The sequence below is a fragment of the Indicator indicator genome, chromosome 16 (genome assembly GCF_027791375.1).
Source record: "Indicator indicator isolate 239-I01 chromosome 16, UM_Iind_1.1, whole genome shotgun sequence".
Classification (NCBI taxonomy): domain Eukaryota; kingdom Metazoa; phylum Chordata; class Aves; order Piciformes; family Indicatoridae; genus Indicator; species Indicator indicator.
This window is the reverse complement of record NC_072025.1, coordinates 22,133,721-22,149,187: the sequence shown is the minus strand read 5'-3', so window position 1 is coordinate 22,149,187 and position 15,467 is coordinate 22,133,721. Positions and strand designations below refer to the sequence as shown.

Here is a 15,467-nt window from a genome sequence, read left to right as displayed (position 1 = left end):
TGTCTTGGACACAAATTCCTTCTACCTAGAATAAATCCCCACCATTCATTTTCTGACCGAAATATCAAAAAACCTAGATTTGGGGGGAGTTATATGACACATGTGGTTCATTTGGGTCTATATAATTATAGCTCTCTCAGCTTCAAGCTAGATTTTGGGTCACCACCTTAAGTGCGCTTCCATCATTGTGTTGTTGATGAGGGGTTTTGTTCCTTTTTTTTTTTCCTCTTTTCCTTTCTTCCTATGATACTTTCGTGGACTCAGTTTTAATTCTTTCAGAACATATATTTTAAGGATACACAGGTTTGTTTTTTTTTTTTTCTTTTTTTTTTTTTTTAAAGAAGCCAAGGTTATATCAAAAATTATTATAGAACCACAGAATAAACTGGTTTGAAACCAGAAAAATACAAAAAAGAACAGCTATAGGTACATAGACACATAGGACAATTAATAATTTGGAAAAAAAAGACTTACTTTCTTCCGTTCTGCTAATTTTCTCCAAATTTCCTTTAAATGCACTTTAATTGAGAATTTTTTAAAAGCTTACCCCAAAAGAGAAAAGAAAAAAAAAAGGAAGAAAAAAGAAAAAAAGAAAAAGCCCACCATCCTTTCTTTTCTTCTTATCTTTTTTCTTTCTTTTTTCTTTCTTTCTCTCTTTTTGATTTTTTTACCAAAAAAATGAGAAGTAGCAAGTTTGTTGGTTTGGTTTTGTTTTGTTTTTTCTGAATGACACGGGAGTTTTAATGCATTCTGTAAAAGTTCATTTGACAGTCTCTTTTTTTTTTTTTAATTCACAGTCCAGTAATTTTTTTCCCTGTCTTCTCTTAGCAAACTAGTAGCATCCTTTTACATCCTTTTTTAGCAGAAGGAAATTTAAGAAACAACCAGAACCCAAATGTCATTTGCTTTCCTTTCACTCTCTTTCATCTCCCTTCTCAATTTTTTTTTCTTTTTTTTTTAATCTCTCAAATATTTTATTGAATGGACATGTAAGGCCAGTTAAAACTGCTGCCAGACAGTAACATATCCCTGATTAGGGTTTCTATGGGGGTTTTACCTACCAAACGGACGAAAAACAATTGCTCTATGACAGAAGAGGAGACAGTGCGAAGGGAGGGGAGACGTAGTAATAGCTTCCCGAATCGTGTTGGCTGGTTGGGATACTGGCTCCTAACATACTCTTCCAAAGCACACTGTGACTTCTCCTGTAAACTTTCAACATGGGCTACATCAGAGAGACCACAGGCATCTAGAAGAAAGTGTATTAAAAAAAAAAAAAGAAAAAAAAAAAAAAAAGAAAACAATCATCAGATTAAAAAAAGGGGTTTTGGAGTTTTTTTTCTTTTTCTTTTTTTCAATTTTTTTTTCTTTAAATTGTGAGAATTAAGTATAGATTGTGTGCCATCACCTCGCCCCCCAGAGTTTAAGTGGGTTTTACCAAAAAGGACAATCTCTCTCTTTCTGTGTATGTGTGTGTTGTATTCTCTCTCTTCTGGAGGGTCTCCTTTAGGACTGAGAATCTCCAAGAGCAGAGGTTTCTACTGGCCTGACAGACCTGAGGGGTTGACAAGGAGGTGCTGGCCCAGTGGTATTTTGTATATCTATATTTTTAGGGTGAAAGGATGGGGGTTGGGGAAGACTTGAGCAGAAAGCGGGGAAAGGGAGCCACTATTTCTCCCTCCCCTTCCCTTGGAAAATAATTGGGGAGAGCATAAACCATGTGATGAGAAGGAACACTAATAGCAGTGATAGAAATCATAGTCATAATAAAAAAACTGGCCCAGCCAAAGATAATGGCGCCCCGGATCCAGCAACAGATTCTCCCCCAAAGAAGACAACGCGTTTTTCTTCAGTCTTTGAAACTGATTTAAGTGGCCCTTTAAAACTGATCTTGTCAGTTTAGCCTATTCAGAGGCAGCCATGCAAACTGTGATCTCTCTGTTCATTTGAGCTGTTTCTTTTCCCCCCTCTTTTCTTTTCTCTTTCTTTCTTCCCCCCCTTCACTCCCCCCTCTTTTTTTTTCCCTCTTCTTCTTCTTTTTAAACCTAAAGGCCCTTACAAGAAGAAAACTCCCTGATAGGGTCTGGACGTTTTTTTTTTCTTTTTTTTTTTCCTGATACGCTAAAATACAATAAGTTCCCTTTAAATCAGAGACGTCTGTGCTGAAAGAGCACAGGTTGTGACCTGACCTCCCTGTGGCTTTCCTAGGCACAGGGCTAACACATGCATATTCTGCGAGTCATTAGAACCCTGATTTTTTTTTTCTCTTAAAAGAGGCTGCAGCAAACACTATATGCATCTATGCAGGTCTGCTTTACATCAAGAAGTGTAATTGGGGTGCTGCAGAAGCTGCATGCATCACCCTATTATTATTATTTTTTTTTTCATGCGGCTATCTTCCCCAGAATCAGATAAGAAGAAACGTTTATCTAGTTGGGAGGCAATTTACACGCCAGGCCTCACATTTTGAAAATAGCAATAAATTAAACAGTTACGACAGGATCGGACGATTGTTTTCTCAGAAGGCTAAAAAAAAGAAAAAAAGGAAAAAAAGAAAAAAAAAGTGGTTTGGGAAAAAAGGCAGGATTGGGAATAAACTCCTCAGGGTGGGTGTGAGATGGCCAGGGGTTGGGGAGGGATGTGATTGTGTGTGGGATCCTCGCTGAGCATTTGAGCAAGGGAGAGGAAAATGCATCCTAGAGAATGGTAGGAAAAAAAAATAGTAAAATAAGCACCCCACGTAGAGCCCTTCCCACTCGGGATCCCTGTCTCCCTGTGCAGGGATGCATCTTACTCATCGATCACTTCGGACTTTAGCATGAGTAATTTGGGGGGGAGGAGGGATTAAAAAAAAAAAAAAGAGAAGAGTTTTTTATGTGTAAAGCAATAATATATAAAAGGAAGTTTAGGTCACGACCCAGAACCTGGACAAAGTCCAGAAAATGACTTCGTTCCCCAGACCCCCTTTAACACAACAAGGAGCGGATTGTGAGCCCTTCTTTTCCCACATAAACTACATTTTTTTCCTGTTTCCTGATATCAGGCTTTAAAAAACTCTGATGAGTAATTATTTTACAGGTCCTGCTTCCATTCATATGTTTATCGCGTGGCCACTTTCCCAAGCTTTCAAATTAGTGACAGAAGAAATATCTGTATTTTTAAACTTAACCCCAAAACTTTTAGGGCTCCAGCACATTGGGTTGCTGATGCAGCTTCAAAGTTAGCAATCTGAGATAACATAGTGCACAAATTAGCGAGCAGACTTTTTTTTTCCCCCCTCAAAAAGAAAAAAAAAATTAGCCTCCAGAGTTAATATCAGGATTATTACTCACCCAGGTTAAACTCTAGTGCAAGCTAATTAGATTTCACAACGCACTCAATTATTGCTTTATAACTCATGCACTATTTCTAGGCAGCAAAAGTTGACACATATTTCCTTCCCCCCACCCCCCTCCCTCTTCTCCCCTCCGCTCTCTTTGATTATCTAAGAAACACCTCGAGGTCTTTTCCTCAGGAGAGGCATAGTTGTGCCACCCCGGAATTACACTGTGGAGCAGCAGCTTCCCTCTCCTCTTACTTTTCCATACTATCCCTCTCTACTTATGGTAATGATCTCTTCGCACCCGCTACTCATCCTGGACTCTGCAGTTCCTGCTGGTTACAAATGCAAACTTTTCCCCTTAGCTTAAATGACACAGAACTGCTCACTGCCACATTCTGTTTAAATCTGAGACAGCTCTTTGGAAAGTTGATTTATTTTATTGGATGGCAGGGAACATATTTTAAACTCAGCTTTGTGCATTTTACTTTTTTTTTCCTTCTTCATTCTTCTTTAATTCAATTTTTTAATCCTGCAGGGCTTTTTTTTTTTTTTTTTCCCTTCCTGGCTGCCCATAAAACGATCTGCTTCTGAAAGTGGTTTCACTGATAGGACGACTTGTATTTAACAACATCAAACAGATTTTGCTGCTGTTTGGATGCGTGTCATTAAATGCAACAACCCAGAGATATACTGTTAAATAAAATATTATTTTCAATGGGAAGAGTGCAGTCTTTAGTGGCGGATGGGTGCCTCTTCCCAAGTTCCCTCTTGCCCTGTCTCCAGTACTATTCAGCTCGGGCTGGGGTGTGCTTGAGTTGTCTCATTTTTTGTGTATGTGTATGTTTATTTTACTGCATCTCTCTATTTTAAATTATTTTTATTTTTATTTTTATTATGCACTCCCTGGATGCTCAGATCCGAGGCCCTGAAGGGGAGCCCGCAGGGCACCATTTCCTACAAGGAATGAGACCGCACTGGTTCTTGGGGGCAGGGAGTGGTAATGGGGTGCAGGCAATAACACTTTGCAAGAGCAAACAGTTGTCAAGGGGGGCCCGGGGAAGGAAAAAGGAAGAGCAAAGAAATGCTGCCTACCTGAGGTGAAGAGGACTATGGCCTTTAAACAGCTATATTCTGCAGAGTCGACATGCAATGCTTTCAGTTTTTCTACTTGCTCTTGGAAGATTCGTATGTGGTCCATAAAGGCGACCACTCGGTCAGCAGACATTGGCGAAGCGTGGAGGCCAGCAGCTGCCAGGAGCGGAGCTACGTGGAGGGGCATGGAGCACTGGGCAGCGTTGAGGACAAATAACTCGCTCCAGGTCAGCCTCAGGAGGGCCACCTGGTCTGTGATCTGGAGGTCTGGGAAGAAGGGGATATTCCTGGCCCACTCCACTGCGCTGAAGAGCATCCTAGCTGCCAGTTCACAAATGTTCTCGATGCCCATGATGTTGTTGGGTTGCATGCACTGACTGCCAAAGCGGGAGGTGGGGTAGGGCTCTGCTCTCAGAAGAAGGGAGATATATCCGGATAGGTAGGAATGGCAGTTGAGAGGGTCCCCGTTTGTCAAGGCGAACTGACCATGAGTTGGCTGTGTGGGTGGCATTCTGCCCCTCTGGACCGCTGCAGTAAATAAAGAAGAAACTACAGCTATTAATATCTGAATTGCGACCATCGTTTCACATACAGCCTGCTTTGTGTGCGTGTATGTCTGACCCCATACCCAGGCAGCTTCAGGGGGAGCATACATTTTTCCACCCAGAGTTCAGCCCATACCCCTTTTCAAGTCTCCACAGTTCCCGGGTCAAGTGAAAAAGCAACAATAAAAGCTGAGCAATGCTGTCCACTCGGCCAGGACTGCCTGAAGGAGCCAGAGAGCCTCACTTCCTAACACACACTACAATTCAATTATTTTTCCACCCCCCATCCCTTCACCGCCACCCCTCCTTCAAGAGATGCAGGATACATCTTTGTGTGCCTGGGTATTTTTCTTCATTACACCTAAAACAGCTTATTGATTTGAGGCTGGGGGAGAGGGATGGGGAGGGAGGAGGGGAAAGGAAAGAATACTTCAGTTCAAAATCCCCGGTGCTGGTCCCACATGCGTTTCTCACCCACTGAATGTATCGTTGCTGCTGCTATTATATACACACACACACACCCCTCCCCTCATAAAAAAATATCAAAGGAGGAGAGATCACCCCACAATATTCCTGACAGGTCCCCTGGTGAGGCTGAGAGCATTATCCAAAGGCACCTTCCTCAGCTGCCCATGGAAAGTGGGCCTTGCATTTTGTTAATAAATTTACACAGTGACAGCGAGAGAAAAAGGAGAGAGAAAAAAGGCTCAGAGGCAGAGAGATGGCAAGAAGGGAAAACGCCTAAAATTGCGCTGGATTTGTATTTGTTATCGCACGTATTACAAGGTTAGTTACTCTTGCAGAAACACAAAGAGAGAAGCCCAGCGAGTCCCAAGCCCCCTAACCCTTAACCTACATAGCAGCGTCCAGACACAGAGCACGCACTGGAAAACTGCAGGCTCACATTTCTCGTCTAATTTTATATCACAAAGACTCGACTTGCAGAGACCCGAGCACCCCACACTTACTTCTGGGCTGCTCCTTCCCCCCACCCCTCCAGCCTGTCCCTTCTACCCCCCTCCTGCCTCTCCCAGAGAAACAAGAAAATAAGAGGAAGAAAAGTGAGATAGTAACAGTCATGGAAGGCAGGCAGACAGCTACATATATACACACACGGATGTATGTGTGTATATGTATTTTTAAGGGAGGCAAAACCCGTCTGGGAATCCACAGTGGAGTGTGGCAGAACCTCGGTGGGGCGAGTCCCATTGTAGTAGTAATTTGAACCGCCTGTGTAAAATTGCAATCTAAGGCAGGGTGCTGGAGGACGTATAGATGTGTGTGTGCATCTCATGAGGCTCCGTGCGTGTGTGTACACACAGGCAGAGACACAGAGAAACACACACGGAGCTGCTTGGGGGGACAGGGAAGGAGATGCTGAACATGCAGGAGGAAACATGAAAGAAAAGTAACCACCCGTCAGAATAATAATCTCGCTCCTAAGCAGCGTGAAACTAAAAATCCACTTCCAATAAACCTCCATCAGCAAAATCAAAACAAACACAAATCAATTACGAGTGCAGGAGAAAGCATGCAAGAGTCCCTGCCTCCCCTGCCCACCCTCTCCAACACCTCTTTCTTTCATTACGAGAAAGTTTCTTTCTGTTTATTCGGGGAGTGGGAAAGGGGGAAGGTTCTGGCTGGTTTTGGGAAGAGAGATTAAAAATAATTGGAAAAAACAAAACAAAACAACAAAAAAAACCCAAACACAAAAACCCAAACCAAACCAAAACCCAAAACGCAGCGAGTGAAAAAAAATTGCAAAACAAATGAAATCCCAATACCTTCCCGTCTCATGCCAACTTTGAGGCATTTTTTGAGGCGGCAGTACTGACACTGATTGCGGTGGTGCTGGTCAATGGGACAGTTCCTGTTGGCACGACAAGTGTAGCTGAGATTCCTCCTTACACTCCGCTTGAAGAAACTCTTGCAACCCTCGCAGGTAAACTGGCCATAATGTTTGCCACTAGACTTGTCCCCACAAACCACACATTCAATGTGCTGCTGCTGCTGCTGTTTGTCTCCTTGGTTCTGCTGGCTTGGCGGGTTGGTCTGGGCTGGTGTACTGGGAGGGCCCCCGGGGCCCGGGGTCTGTGGGGTATGCGGGGCCCCGGCCGGAGGTCCCTGCACCGGCGGGGCTTGCGAAGGCTGAGTTCCCTGAGCTCCGGGCACATCGTCCTGGGGGTCTCGCCACGCACCGACTACCATTGCCATATCTATTGGACACCGTTGCCAAACTTCCTGTTCCCCCTTTATTTTCAAAGTTTGTTTGCTTTGCTTTTCAGATCAGCTTTGCAGCAGTCTTTTTCTTTTTCCTCCTCCCCCCTCTCTCTTTCCCCCTCTCTCTCTTTTGTTGCTTTGCCTTTTTTTTTTTTTCTTTTTTTAGGAGGGTCGGGCTGGGGGGGTTCTCCTGGTACCGGCGAAGGTGCAGAAGCACGGGGCGATGGAGGTGTGTGTACAAGGGGGCGAGTTGCGTGTCGATTGTCTGGGCTCCAGGAGAGCAAAGTAAAGGGGTGGTGGGGGTGGGGGAGAGAGGGAGAGAGAGAGAGAGAGGAGGAAAAAAAAAAAATCTCTTCAAAGATCTCCCTCTCTCTCTCTTAGAGCTGATCTGCAGCAGAGTAGTTGAAGGAGGAGAGGCGGGTGTCTGGGGGCCAGGTCCAGGGAAGCTCGCAGTCAGCCATTCAGGAAAGCCATCAAAATAAGAATGAATAAAAGGTTAAAGATTACACACACAGCGGAAAAAAACACGGACAGATGAGGAGACTTTTCTCGGCGCGGAGAGCGGACGGTCTCGCCGTAGTTTTTGGAAGTCCAGCTTGCAGCAGCAACATCAACTGCGATCGCTTTGTTTTTGTGGGCTTTTTTGGTTTTGTTTTGGTTTTTTTTTTTTTTTTCTCCTCCTCTTTCCTCCTCTCTCTCTGCTCTGTCTCTCCTCCCTCCTTCGCTCTCTTTAATTCTTCCTCTCCGCCGATCCGCCCGGGCGCTGCTCTCTTTTCTCTCTCTCTCCCTCTCTCGAGCTCGGGGGTGGGGGGGCTGGCTGGCTCTTGGGTTTTTTTTCCTCCTCCTCCTCCTCTCCTCGCTTTTTATTATTATTCTTATTGTTGCTATTATTATTATTATTATGATTGTTTATTTGTTCCTCCTTTCCGTTCCGTGCTGCGCTCCGCTCTGCTCCGCCGCTCCCTCCGCGCCGTGTCCCCGCCGCTCCCGCTCGCCGCCGCCGCTCGGGTGCTGCTGCTGCCGCTGCCGCCGCGCCGCCGCCGCTGCCGCCGCCGCGCTGCCTTATGCTGCTTCTGCCGCCTCGCAAGTGGGCTCTCGCCTCCGCGCCGCCGGTGCTCACGGCGCGGGCGGGGGGAGGGGGGCCGCGGGGCGGGGGGGAGGGAAGGAGTCAACTCGCCAGCACAGCGCCCAGCCAGCCAGGATGATAAAAGAGGGGAGCGGGAGGAGGAGGAGGAGGAGGAGGAGGAGGAGGAGGAGGAGGAGGAGGAGGAAAAGAGGAGGAGGGAGGGAGAGAGGGAAGGATCATAACCCAGCGCGCAGCATCGCTCCTCAGCCCTGGAAGGGGGGGCTGTGGGTGAAAATCACCACCACGGGGAGAACGCGGGGGGGGGGGAGAGCACCAGCCCTTCCCCCCCCCAAAAATAAAAAGCGGCGGCTTCCCCCCACCTCCAAAAGGCGGCGGCGAGGGGAGGGGCGGGGCGGGGCGCGGCGGCGCGGGCGGGCGGGCGGCGTGTGGGCCGGAGTGGCGGGCGAACGCGCGCTCCCCGCCGGCCGCTCGCCCCGCTGGCGGGAGAGTGAACTTTGACACGACTGCTGCAACTTAGCGCACGTTGCCATGGCGACCGCGCGCCTTATAAGGCAACCCGACCGGCGTTTGACTGGTCAAAAGCTCGCGCCCCGCCCCTCGCCCCTCATTGGACCGCGACGCCCTTGCGCGGCCTGCTATGGCCGCCGCCGCCGCCCGCGCGGTCCTAGAGGCAGGCGCCGCCCCGCCGCTACGGCCGCCGCACCGGGGCTTGGGCGTCCCTGCGATCCAAGCCGCTTCTGCAGTGCCCTGGCTTTCACTCCTCACCCCGTTTCGCAGTGCCGTGTCCCCTTTCTCGCCGCTGCTGACGGGGGGAGGCATTAAGGCGAGTCCGGTGAAGGCAGCCGAGCTCGGCCGCCTCACCTGGGCCCGCCCGCCGAGGCACGACCGTTGGGGGGCAATGGGTGAAAGTCAGAAAACAGACGCTAAATTGAGGTAAAACTCCACTGAATAAAGGCAAACCGAGCCCCGCTGCTGCCTGGGGGAGGAGAGCGGTGGCCGTCTCCCTGTCACCGGCAGAGCTGCGCAGGTACGGGGACTCCCGCTACGGGGGGTCCCGCCGGGCGCTGCATTGCCTTCAGCCGCCGCGGCTTCGCTCTAGGCTGACCAACGGAAGACGGGACCGGCGGCACCTTGCGCTTGCGCCGGCCGCCCCGTGCCCCGGCCGCTCGCCCGCCGAGCAGCGGAGTGCTGAGAGCTCGTTCAGGCGCTCCGGCACCGGCGCGATAACCTGGCGTCGCCGCTTCTCCCGAGCCGTCCTCCCCGAACGGGTGCCTCTTCCCGTGCCGCACTGGGCTGCTGGCGGGCCGGCAGAGAGGACGGCACGACCTCGTTTACCCCTTACCCCCAGCACGACTGAGGAACAAACCCGCCACGCCACTCCACGCAGTGTGATACCCATGTCTGTTCCGTCGCCACCTCCACGGCACCGCTGTACCGCAGCCCTTCTAAACCCCTTGAACTTTATTTTGGGGCTTTGTGGGTTTGCTTTTGTCCCTCCCCCCCCCTTTTTTTTTGTCCTTTTTCGAGTCACACGTACCCAAATACGCTAACACAAGCTCCGTGCTATAGTGGAAGCACCACGAAATGGGTAACCGATCTAACTACGAGGGGAGAGCTGGTTATTTCCCGCTGAATATCGCTAACGGGCAGCGGAACGGGGACTTTGAGTTGGTCTCCTAGTGAAAATCTCCAAAAGACACTCGAACAGGCGAATAGACGGAGAGATAAAAAAAAAAAGAAAAAAAAAAAAAAAGACAACGTTTAAAAATAGACAGATAAATGCCCGGCCGGGCAATTCCACCTCTACAAAGATTCTCGCGTGTGTATGCTCACAGTTGAGCTGATCACCAAGCACGGACCCAGACTTGTGCACAACTCTGTACGGAATTCATTGCCCCTCACCTCTTCACGCACACACTTTTTCATGTTGCCACATGCACACCCCCTTCTGCATCAGAAATAATATATGTGGCTAAAGCCGCAGGTGCTGAGATGATTGGAAAGTTGTAAAAAGCACTGACAATGTCCTGCTCAGAAACCTGGTGTGTTAAGACCCTACAAAGGAGGATGGACTGCTGCTCAATTTCAAAGGCAAGGCTGCAGCATTCCCATTGATCCTGACGGAGCACAAATAACCTTTCTCCGAACCAGGGACCAGGAGGGACTGGAAAGACAGAAGGCGCGAAAGAAACCTCTCCCCGGTAGAATGTGGGGAACTGTCTTCTGATTTCCGAATAACCCAGAGCCAAGGAGGTCACCTATCGGGGAGGGTGGGAGAAGGAGGAGGTTCAAAACACAGAATAGTCGCAGATTGTTGCTGATGAATTTCCTGAGGAAAAAAAAACCCACCACCATAACCCAACACCAACCTTTCCTGTCTCGAATCTGACAAAGTAAACAGGATTAATTCACCATATGAAAAAACATTAACGTCGTCTTAGCAGATGCAAGAATCAGAAGAGAAAGCGGTTTTACCAGGACTCACAATATTAATAGTTCAAATGCATGATCGTAAAAATGAAAAGCCATTGATACACGCTTAAAAGCCGCCGTATACGCTGATTGCTCAAGCATTAATGAAGAATGCCCCAGATTAACTATTTGCTCTTCGAGAGATGCAGCAATGTAACTATCTATTAGCACCATTAGATGCTTTGCTATTTATCTGAAAACACCCCTGCGAGTGGGTTGAGGCAGAACAGATGAATGTAAAAATGAACTACAGCTGATTTCGCTAGATAATACTCGAAACCTGAGCGCCTTGCAAAGAGGGGGGAGATTCCCAACTGTCCTTCTCCGAGCCTAAATGATAATAGAAATGCTCTAAGAGTAAGACCGGATTGGTTTCCCAAATAAACAAATGCACCCCTCTTGCCATTTTACTGCAGATGGAAATTTATTTTAGTGAGTGGGAAGTGGAATGATTTATTTTGCTAAAATAGAGTTGGGGATAGAACCGGTGTAAACCTTTGGATTAAAACAAAACAAACCAAACCCCAAGCAAACAAAAAACCCAAACACCAAACCATGCACACAAAAACCCAAAAAAAAAAAAAAAAAAAAAAAAAAAAAAAAAAAAAAAGGAAGGAGCGGGGAAAGCTGTATTCCCGGCAGAAAGCTGCCTAACAGTCCTCTAATTCTTTCTAGATTAAATCGCAATATGAATACAGCATCGAACAAATACCGAGTTTCGCTCTGAACTCAGTGGAAAGCAGTTACGTCTAACAGAATTCAATGAATTCCTCTTCTCCCTCAATGTAGTATGTGTGTGTTTTTCTCTTCCACCACACTGAAGTTCCATGAATAGGGAAAGTGGCTCCTATTGTGTGCCTCTGAACTTCCAAGTCAATGCAATTTTTAACCACTGGCTTGTGGTACTTTGAAAATCACCAGGGGCTGTCAGAGTTGGGTCCTCTGAAAAATTTACAGTGCTAAATCAGAGCATATGCTGTGAGAGAGGGGAAAAAATTGCTGAAGATTGGAGCAAGTACAGTATCCGGCTGCCCCCTAGTGTAAGTCTCTTATCTGCCTAAAATCCAACTTTAAAAGAAAAGGATCTCTTAAAGGGAAACGACTTTTGGCTCACGTATGCATACAAGAACGAAACTTCTGTACATTTTAATCTGATTAATTCCTAAGGATTTAAAGTTAATTGGCTTGGGCACTTCTAGACCGGACTATAAGACTTCTGCATCAGGGTTTCTACCAGTGCTGTATCGAATAGATATTTTTAAGGGATAGTGGTAAAGGGATATGGGGTGAGGTGGTGGTGGTGAGAATCCTGGTTTGTGATTTTTTTTTTTCAAACAAGAAACCGTGCCTCGCATGCTGTTGTCAGAGCAAAACACTTTCGCCGCTTAAAGTCAGATCTACCTCTTTTGCACTAATACTTAAAAAAAAAAAAAAAAGGATAAATAATTGCCTTAAAGCCTCAGCCGAGCTGCCAACCACACCTTCGGATGGTAAGTATATTCCAGCTTCTTTCCATTGTACTTAGCCAGGGAAGGGACCGGAGGGAAAAGGGGATCTCGGCGCTCTACCTTCACCACCGACCTCTGGGGTTTTTTTCTTTCTTTTCTTCCCCCCCCCCCCCCGCTTTTTAGCCCTTTCCCTTAAATAAATGCTGCCAGCTGCACACAGGGACACAATTCCGAGCAGTTTAATACCTATCACTTAAGTTTAGAGACTTGTCCTGCCCTCCCTATCCTCCCGAGCAGGTCAGTCCGTCGCTCCCCCGCGAGCAGCCGGCAGTCCAGGCAGGGGAGCCTGCGTCCGGGCTCTGCCTCCTGGACGCTGCTTTGGAAATGACTTTGAGGCGTTTTGCCTTTGCCTCCTCGGACCTGGAAACCGATTCCGGTCGTTGGGTTTGGTCGCTTGTTTGTTTGTTTGCTGCTTGCTTTATTTAGCTAAAGGACGTGCTAACTGATGGTGCTGCAATTACACAGGCTTGGGTTTCCCCCCCTCCCCTCTTCCCCTCCTTAGAGCAACCCACGTAACCTTAGAAACGATCGTTTAAGACGTACGTTAGCTAACATTTGCTTTTTTTGATTTTTTGTTTTCCTTAAAAGAGAAACACAAGAATCACAACACATTGCCCGAAAAAAGTGTCAAAGAAGAAGAAAAAAAACTATAAGTAAACATACCAAAACCATATTTGCCTTGTTCAAGGTCCCAAATCGCTTGCATCTTCCTTTTTCTACCTCTCCTTTAGTTTGGCAGGTGAAACAAACAAACAAAAAAATATGATCAGACCGCTGTTTGCCCCCCAGAAAGATGTGCGTTGGGTAATTAAAGAGAAGATTCCTTCTTGGTGTTTATCTAAGCGATTGTGCAAACTGATTAAAAAAAAAAAAAAAAAAAGAGACCGAGAGAAAAAAAAAAAAGTAAAGTTACAGCCTTCGGGGGAAAAAAAGGAGGCAAGGTGAAGGGAATAGATTTCCCACAACCTAAAGGGAAGTGCTTTCGATGTATTATTAGCGATCAGTCTTGGGAGAGAGGAAAAAAAAATCCTGAACACACTCTAACTTTACACAGACAAGATTTCAGTGGGGGCTTTGTACATAGCTGCTTAGGAATGTGCGCCTCGCCTTTAAGAAAAAATCCCCAAGCCCAAGGTAGGAGATGTCTTTGAGTGATCCTTGTCTCTCATTTCATTCCTTAGAAGGAAGAGCGTCTCGCTACACCTTGTTCGGAGCTGGAAAGGAGAGACTTTAAAAAAAAAAAAAAGGAAAAAATAAAAGGAAAAATATTCACAACCCACCCTTCCAATTGGAAAAAAAAAAGAGGGAAATCTCCTAACTTAATGATTATGGGGGTAGGATGGATGCGACCGATTTCAGTCCCCCCCTCCCCCCCTTTCCCTTCCCCCTCCCTGGCAGGAAAAAAAAAAAAAAAAAAAAGAAGGAAAGGAAAAAAAAAAAAAGAGCCAACCGCAAACAACTACAGGCTGAACTATCAACACATGCACCGAAGGGGAAAAAATATATAGTGTCCTGTGTAGGGTCGGCAGGGAACGCAAGCACACGCTAAAGCAAGTTGGGAAAGGATCCGAGCTAATCACCAATCTCTTTCTCTCCCTCTCCTTCTCTCTCTCTCCCCCTCTCTCTCTCTTTCACTGCCCCTGAGATCCCCGCTCCGAAGAGGTACTCCACATTTTTTCATTACCAAAACTGCGTTGCAATAATCATTTGTTGCTAATTGAAACCCTTGGAGACATTTTTCCCCACCCCCTTCACAAACATGGCAACTTTTAGACATGAGAAGAACGTTTAGTTTTTATTTTATATATATTAATAAAATACTATTGGGAGGAGGCTTTCACCCGCGAGAAATATCAACTCATCAGCCCCCTTCCCTGGGAGGTGGTGGGGGGAACGGGACCCCATAACAGTGAGGGCTTGGGAAAATTTGGAATACATTAGACTGCCTTTGGCAGGAGAATACTCTCCAACTAATGGATTCCTGCTCCTTTTTGTGTGTGTGTGTATCAGTGTGGGGGGTTTCTGGAAAGAGGGGTGGTGGTCGTGGTGGTGGGGAGCCGAGCCTTTATTTTAAGGAACTGTTAGGGTAAGGAGTGTGTCATACTTGACAAATGGAACAAACGCTCTTCCATTTCTTGCTTGTCCTTGCCTTAAAACAGGAATTAAGTTAACCACAGTGCTGCATGTTAATTGCATGTTTACTGGGCTAATGAAAATTACAAAAGGGTTTTGCCACCTCGATCGGTGATGAAAAAGTATGAAGGCGATTGTCAGTGCAGCCTTCGGGGAGGGCCGAGGCGGGGTGGGGGAAGGTGTGGGGGTGTGGGCCGGGTACTTACAGTATTGATCAGAAGAAGGATAAATCTTTTAACTGCTCATTAATACCATATGTATAGTCTACACAAGTTTCCACTCTTGTTAAGTCTAATCAGTACATGGAAGATGGAGACATAGCCCACTTGAATGAATTTTTATTATTGCCAGAGGGGTACGTGCATCAGTGGGCTCTTTCCCCTCCTCACTTTGTGCCACCCCCTCGTCACCGCTCCAAAATCTTCCCTTGACAAGGAGGATCGTGAAGCTGCGCAGAAAGCACAGGAGACAAAATCGAGCTTTTAGTCTTTTCTCCCCCTTTCCAACCTCTCCTTTTCTATAAAGCTGAATGGGTCGTAGTGGAGAAAGCCTAAAAGGGGGAGCCTCCCCATACCCCCCATTCTTGAGATCCGTGGTTGAAAGGATGACCCAGTAATTCAGTTTGATGATAACCATTTTCATGCTTGAAAACAAACCACCAAATTAAACCTAAATGGAAAGAGCAGTGGGAAAGTGGTGGGAGCAGGGCATTTTGAAATCCCCCCCACCTCTCTGAAAGGGATTGTTTGACAAAAGGAGGAGGGAAAGGCAATTAAACAGACTAAAGATGATTTAAATCCCAGCCAAAAATTATTCCAGGGAGAAGTTTCCCCCCTCCGGTGTTGCCCAGCCCTAGATTTGAAAACTTTGGCCCAACTTGTGGCGAAAGCTACAACTTTGCTCTGCAGGGGTCAGAGGTGAGGGCTATTTTAACCCTAAAAGCCTGCGAGTGACCAAGGTTGAAGCTGGGCTCACAGCACTAATAGCCATAATTACCTCCTCCCCTTCCAGGGACATTCCTCACTGCAGCACTGTTAGACGCCGAATTGAAGAAAATCCTGAAGCAGAACGTGTCTTGGGGAGGGCGG

The 15,467-nt window shown here is 46.8% G+C and overlaps 1 protein-coding gene across 3 annotated transcripts; it reads right to left on the bottom strand.

Annotated features, from left to right (window-relative positions):
• Positions 1-785: 785 nt before the first annotated feature.
• Positions 786-12,952, bottom strand: NR2F2 (nuclear receptor subfamily 2 group F member 2). Of its 3 annotated transcripts, none has more exons than XM_054387788.1 (3): positions 12,910-12,952; positions 4,415-4,942; positions 786-1,249 (listed from the first exon to the last, which is right to left on the bottom strand). In XM_054387788.1, exons 1-3 carry the CDS (start codon positions 12,950-12,952, stop codon positions 975-977), a joined length of 846 nt encoding a protein of 281 aa, XP_054243763.1. In that variant the 3' UTR covers positions 786-974. The 3 variants fall into 3 exon arrangements, with proteins under 3 accessions (XP_054243763.1, XP_054243761.1, XP_054243762.1); XM_054387786.1 differs by lacking the exon at positions 12,910-12,952 and adding an exon at positions 6,744-7,189 and having other exon boundaries at positions 4,415-4,963; XM_054387787.1 differs by lacking the exon at positions 12,910-12,952 and adding an exon at positions 6,744-7,189.
• Positions 12,953-15,467: the final 2,515 nt, after the last annotated feature.

Excerpts from the sequence above, each read along its gene's own strand:
- NR2F2 (XM_054387786.1), bottom strand. The coding sequence starts at position 7,173 with ATGGCAATGGTAGTCGGTGCGTGGCGAGACCCCCAGGACGATGTGCCC. Across the intron at positions 4,964-6,743 it reads AGTTGGCATGAGACGGGAAG|TTTCTTCTTTATTTACTGCA; the intron begins GTATTGGGATTT and ends TAATAGCTGTAG. Across the intron at positions 1,250-4,414 it reads CATAGTCCTCTTCACCTCAG|ATGCCTGTGGTCTCTCTGAT; the intron begins GTAGGCAGCATT and ends ACTTTCTTCTAG.